The 6,842-nt window shown below is 42.9% G+C and overlaps 1 protein-coding gene across 1 annotated transcript in view; it reads right to left on the bottom strand.

The window, feature by feature from the left end:
• The window catches only part of bbox1 (butyrobetaine (gamma), 2-oxoglutarate dioxygenase (gamma-butyrobetaine hydroxylase) 1), a 25,026-nt gene continuing 18,184 nt past the window's right edge, over positions 1 to 6,842 (bottom strand). The window contains exons 4-8 of the mRNA XM_047340424.1: positions 6,144 to 6,342; positions 3,762 to 3,867; positions 3,460 to 3,656; positions 2,651 to 2,817; positions 1 to 1,576 (exon numbers count right to left, since the gene is read on the bottom strand). Of these exons, the coding sequence (XP_047196380.1) occupies positions 1,416 to 1,576; positions 2,651 to 2,817; positions 3,460 to 3,656; positions 3,762 to 3,867; positions 6,144 to 6,342 (830 nt within the window). The 3' untranslated portion in view covers positions 1 to 1,415. The remainder of the gene's footprint in view (positions 1,577 to 2,650; positions 2,818 to 3,459; positions 3,657 to 3,761; positions 3,868 to 6,143; positions 6,343 to 6,842) is intronic.

The raw sequence follows: 6,842 nt of genomic DNA, 5'->3' as shown, positions 1-6,842 counted from the left end.
TTTCAGCTCGATGACGTTTATTCAAGCGAGTGATGCCACAGTTTTACAAACGTTTGTACAACACTTTGATCTTTCATGCAACATCAAAGAGAGAAAAAGAAACAAAAACATAAAACCTGCAAAACAAACACAAAAGAAGAATCGATCTCGTATCATTTCATCCAAGTTCTGCGCTGAAACGTTTATCTACAAACTAAGATTTTGTTCCTTTCTATGAAAAGAAAAAATAAATGTATTTATTCTGCTAAAAACATCGAGAAATGCGTTTTGTTTTTGTAGAAATAGTTTTTATATTTAACAGAAACTTCACCATCACATTCAGGCACAAGAGTTTTAAACAAGCATCATCCTGAGAATCTGAAATCTCACATTAAAGCAGAAACAGGAAACTTGTACTAATTATAATGAAGTAAGATGTAGTTTGACTCAGTTTCTTGAAACCTCCGAACCAGGTTATTTAGAGATATTTAAAGTTCTTAACTTCAAACTAATTTACAAATGTTGAACAGCGACTGTTCGGGAACCAGCAGCGTCACACTACACGACTTCCTGTCTCGTGATCCGGACTCTTTGAGAGTTCACACCACACGACTGTTTGTCAACGGGAGAGTCACAACCTCAACGTTCACCTGGAGAAACCTTGACTGGGACGACTGGTCTCCTGCGCTCTGATTGGCTGGAGTTGTTGCCGGATCACCTACAGACATTTATCCTGAAATCTGGAGTTTGGCGATGGATTTGTCAGCGAGTGAAAGAAATCCGACTAAAACAGGATTTAAGGCAACTTCAAGATTCAGACTGAAGGAGAATTCAGAGCTTTAAGTGATTTGAATGTAAAAAGGATTAAAAACCAGCGGAACAAAGATTCTCAAACGAGCAGCAAGAGAAAAATAAACGCTTAATCTACCCAGAGATCATTTCTGAAGAGACTCACTTTAAGTTTCAACACCTGAACATTTCTATGTAGCGTTATCGATATTTGATATCAGAGAAAATGGCCGACTGTAACTTAAATCAGGTGCAAAGTAAATAGATTTTTAACAAGAACCAGGAAGTTTTATCCTCGAATAATTTACTCAAAATCATCATTATAATGATATTATAATCTTATACAATGTTTCGTCAATAGTCTGGTGATGAGGGGGCTACAGCACCCCCTGCTGGACAAGACAAAGCAGTGAAATTAATCATTAAAAAAACTTTTGTCTTTGCATTGTAGTGTTGCTGTTTGTTTGCTTTATAAATTCCTGGCGTACGACTTAAGATTCGGCTCTCGACTGTTAACAAATATCTCAGAACCTTTGCACGTTGCCCCGTCACCTCAGCGCTTCAACACCAATATGTAGTTTAGCTCCTATTCTTTAGCTAAGATCCTTTTTTAAAAAAACGTAATGTCACCGTTTGGTTTGCCGAGCTCATGTGTGCTTGTGGACGATGTTGCGCAGCAACCGGAGGCGAGACATGACCTCGTCCCAGTCCAGGTAGGCGCCCTCGAGGTGTCTGGAGCAGTCGGGCCTGGTGACGTAGCTCCTCCGTCCGTGGAGCAGGCGCCAGTTATCAAACGTCACCATTTCACCTGAAATACAACAAACATGAAAAAGTTCAGATGTGAAGATTTGTTTCATTCGAATCAGTTTGTTTTAATAAGATATGTTATTTTGTCATTTTCGTTCCACTTCATTCAGATAATTCAGTTAGAATTACTTCCATGTTTCCAACTGACTTGTAAAAAAGGATCTCAAGCACTTGATGGCTTCATATTAATATTTTGTTATGTTATCAAATCATATCATATAATATAATCTGTATTATTATTAAACTACTTTCGTGATTAGACATCAGGCTGAAAGAAAGAGGCTTAAGCTGCAAACTACAGATATCAGCCTCACAAGGAAATAAGTAAAAACATTTGGAGTTGGATTTTGATCTAAATTTATTATAAATCTTCACCAAATTTTGAAAAGAAAAGTACATTAATATGTTTCCATCCACTGCTTTTCAGTAAATATAAGGAATTAATTTGTCGTCTTTAACAGTTGTTTTTAAATTTCTCTTCTAGTGTCTTTAAACTGCAGAAGAAACAGGTGCAACAGGAATGAAAACGTAAAATAAAAGACGGAACTACAACGTGATTTAAATGTTTAAAAGGTTAAATGTTAAATGTTACAGAGTCGACACAGAATTCAGGTTTTTATCTGCAGCTGTTTCTTCTCTGGTTTTTGATCAATAGACAAACGTCTCCACTTCAGCCGAATCTTTCTGTGACAGTTTGGTTTGTTTTCTAATTTTCCGTGATTACACAACGACAGACAGACACACACCTACTGTCCTTGTGTTGCAGGGTGGAGCCTGTTGGTCTCGTTACGTGAGAGCGATACAGGAATAATGTGACTGTTCTCACTTGTTCAGCTGTTTCCACTGTTCTCGTTTCCAAACATCCTACAAATGATTTCAGGATGAGAACTAACTGGAACATTAAATCCCTGGAAGTGCAAAAAATACTCTGCTAGCTCGAAATGTTATAATTTTATGGCCCTTTGGTGTTTTTTCTGTTCCTCTTCAATCACTTTTCCCTGAGAAACTCACATGTTCACTCCTTCTAACCTTCTCACACTTATACATGTCAGTTTGAAAGGTGTCGTCCACTGACCTGGCTCCATCGTGTAGCTGACCACGTTCTCTGGGCGGTTCATGAGGTCGCTGAAGGCCTTCAGCGCTCTGTAGAAGGGTTGGACCTGGTGGACGGGGAGGTCCAGCACCGAGTCTCTGGTGGAGTTGTTGAAGTTGATCCTCTCAACTTGGCCTGTACGATCGACGCTGCTCAGAAAGAAGAAGGAAAAGCAATCAAACACGGGAGTTTTACAGTCGACTGATCAATTCATTCAATGTTCAACTAAAAAAACTGTTTGACTGCTGATCAGAGCAAACACATCAAAGTCACTAGTCACTCTTTTCATTTAAATGTTTTTCTTTCAACTGAGAACTTTGAAGGTTTGTTAAGAAAAGTGCCATAAAAATACAGTTAATTATGGTATTATGGGATATTTTGTTTAATATAATAAATGACGAAACATTCATATTTTAAAAGTTACACACATTAATATTATATTATAATACTATAGACAGTTTTCACTATTTTCTGACATTATTTATTAATCACAATTATTTGAGGTGTGTGATTATTAAACATCTCTTTCCAACACAATGAATAATCACAAAGCAGCTGAAACACACATCTGCTCAGTGTGAGGCCGTGTTGAGAACATCTCCCAGCCAGCAGATGGCAGTGTCGCATTTCAAATCACACAAACGCCCTCGCCGGTGAGATACACATCTTTCTTTGTGATTCACTGTTGTTGTGTAGGGTCTGAATCTTTGCCTCAAACACAGAAGCTACACGTGTGCGTACGTATGAGAGTAAAACCACAACATGTGGTGTGACAGTTCGTCTCCACTCACTCGATGACGTGTTTCTTGGACTGCAGCAGGAAGTCGCAGTAGTCACTCCCAATGTCGGAGAAGTCCACCAGGGTGGAGGTGAGGGTCCTGTAGGCCTCCGGGTCTTCTCTCTGCAGCAGCTCGACCATGTGGAAGCCATCCACCACCTCGCTCTCCCCCCCCTCCACGGCCTGGCGGATGCAGTGCAAACACTGCACCTACAAGAGTCCAACACACACACAAATGCTCAATTTGCAACTCGGAGGCCATAAAAGCCAAATGTCAAAACAAGAACATGAATTCATAAGTGAGGTTTTACTCACTCCTGGTGAGAAGTGTAACGGAGGATGGTCCGTGTGGAGACTGAGCCGTTTGGACGTGAAGGCCAAATGGTTTGCCATGTTTTTGTCCTGGACCTGAAATGTGTGCCTGAGGACAAAGATAATATTCATTAATAAACTTCACGTTCATTATTTAACTTTGGATTTGGAAGATCAGCGGTGACAATTAGGCTGTGTGGAGAAAAAAAAAGATGAGATGAACCTGCAGGGATTCTTGAGGGGGTTCTATAAGCCACAGGAATGAATTTAAAGGAGTCGAGCGCTAATGAGGTAAAGTTATCTTCCCTGTTCTGTTTGCATGCCTCGTTTGGATGCCCGGCTCGTAAAACAGTCTAGTTTCTGTGATGGCCGGACTTCAGCTTTAGTCTGCAGCCGCTTTACTTCCAGCAGCATGAGCTCATCTGCTGGCAGAGGAAGAAGCTTTACGCTCCAAACCCCTGTTCTGACTGAGTGCACCAGGTAATTCCTCTGGTAAGCAAAGGATCACAGACCTTAATGACTACAGACCAGTCGCCCTGACCTCTGTAGTAATGAAGACCTTGAGCGCCTCGCAAGGCTGACCCACCTCAAGGCCATAACCAACCACCTCCCCGGACTCCCACTGCAGTTTGCCGCACAGAGCTAACAGGTTCAGGTACGTAATTTAGCCAACATGGGACTTCCACTTCACATCCCCTCCAGCACCTTGACTCCCGACCTACGCCAGGATCCTGTTTGGGGGACTTCAGCTCCGCATTCAACACTATCGCCCAGCTCTTCTCCTCTCGAGACAAGCTGACACAGCTGAGCGTGCCTGAGCCCACCTGCAGGTGGATCACTGACTTCCTGACAGACAGGAAGCAGCTGAGGCTGGGCAAGCTTGTCTCTGAGCCCCGGACCATCAAGTACTGGAGCCCCACAAGGTTGTGCTCCCTCTACTCTTCTCCTCTACACCAACAACTGCATCTCCAGCCACCCTCTGTCAAACTTCCTGAAGTTTGCAGAGACGACACAACCCTAATTGGATTAATCTCCAATGGGGACGAGGCCGCCACAGAGAGAGGAAGTGGGACAGCTCTGAAGCTTCCTGGTGCAGCCAGAACTTCCTGGAGCTGAACGCTTGGAAACTGTAGAGATGAGGCAGAGCCCCCAGGAGGAGCCTGCTTTCCAAACTGCCCCTCACCATGTGCGACTCCCCTGTGCTAAACAGTGGAGTCTTTCAGATTCCTGGGGGACTATAATTGTGACAGGACCTGAGGTGGGCTGGAGAACATCACCACCATCATCAAGAAGGCCCAGCAGAGGATGTTCTTCCCAAGGTAACTGGAAGAAATTCAACATGCTGCAGAAAGTGATGGTCGAGTTCTACACGGCCATCATTGAGTCCATCCTCACCTCATCAATCACCATCTGCTCAAGCGGCCTCCACTGCCAAGGACAAGGGCAGACTGTAGTGGATCATCTCGTCAGCTGAGAAGGTCATCGGCTGTGACCTGTCAGCTCTCCTACACCTGTTCCACTCCAGGACTGTAGTAAGAGGTTATGGCGCATCATTGCTGATCCTTCCCATCCCGGCCACCACCTATTCCAGAGACTCTATCTGGAAAAAGGTTCCGGGCCATCAAGACCAAAACCCATGCCACCTGAACAGTTTTTCCCATGGCAGTGGGGGCTCACAAACAAGCCCCTGCATCACACTGACTCTGCCCTCAAGACATAACTTATAACTTATATATTGTTGGTAACTATCCCGAACCAATCACTGCACCTTAGCACCGCACGTGCCCATAACATAACCTATTGTTTTTTCTGTATATATTGTTGTTTTATGTCCGATTTGTTGTTTTTATGTCCAAAGGCACCAACCACACCAAGGCAATTTCCTGTATGTGTAAATATACTTGGCAATAAAAAGAATTCTGATTCTGATTCTGATTTAAAAAAAATTTTTAAAAACCGCTGGAATGCTTTTAGGTTGTTTTCTCCGTCTCTGTCCTCGAGTAATCAGCTCTGCAATAAGTCAAAGAGATGAAGTCTGGATGATGAAGGAGGCAGCAGACACTCACTGAGCTCATCATGGAGACAAACATCAATCAATGCTGCAGAGAACTTGACTCATTGACGATCTTCCTCAACATTAAACGATATAAATCGAAATCTTATCAAAAAAGTCTTCCTGCCTTGTTCGATTCCCTGGATAAAGGATGTAAATAAAAATCTTTTGTGTTTGATTTTCTCCAACAACGTTTCCCGGGCACCGCTCCAGCTAAAATATGAACAGTGGAACATTCAACAGCAAGATTTAGTGGCGAGTCAGATTATTAAACAGTGGCTTGGCTGAGGCCGACTGGAGAAGAGAAGTGGATGAACGTCATGCAGACTTACCCGTAGAATGTGAGCCTGAGATAACCGATCCTCTCGGAGAGTCTGGCCACTTGGCCCCGCTCTCTTGGCGCCCCCTTCAGGCGGACGATGCCAAAGCGACGCAGGGCCAGGAGCCAGGCCAGCGCGGCCTTATCGTCATGGAGGACTTCCTCGAAGTCGCCGGTGGGGATGTTCAGCTTGGAATCAAAGTAATAACGATCTGAAATGAGAAGAAGGACGTGGAGGAAATATCCTTTTAATAGTTGATAGTTTAAGAGTTTTACATGTTTTTGGTTTTTGTGCGTCCGCCAAGAAATAAACTGCGTCTGCAAGGAGCCAACTTGAAGCTGTTCCACCCACCAGTGCATCTGTGTTCTGACATGAAGCTGAACTGTTTCATCACTTCATCAGAGGTTCATTGTTTCTTCCCCTCAGTCTCAGCTTCTCCTGTTAGAATCGTTTTCTTTTACTGAGCATCGACCCAAAGCCTCATAACCACCACGACCTTTCAGGCAGGTTTTTCTTTCTGAATCATGAATGATAACTACAAATTTACGTTTGACTAAATAAAGATAACATTTTAGAGTTAACAGGGTCAACATCATCACTTTGAAGGTTCAACTGACAAAAACTGACCTTATATTTACTAACTTATATTTACATTACCACACATTGTTAACCCTAAAGGACACGTGATAAAGAAAAGTCCAACAATGTGTC

Source organism: Hippoglossus stenolepis, chromosome 1 (assembly GCF_022539355.2).
Source record: "Hippoglossus stenolepis isolate QCI-W04-F060 chromosome 1, HSTE1.2, whole genome shotgun sequence".
Taxonomy (NCBI): Eukaryota; Metazoa; Chordata; class Actinopteri; order Pleuronectiformes; family Pleuronectidae; genus Hippoglossus; species Hippoglossus stenolepis.
This window is presented reverse-complemented; position numbering and strand designations above follow the sequence as displayed.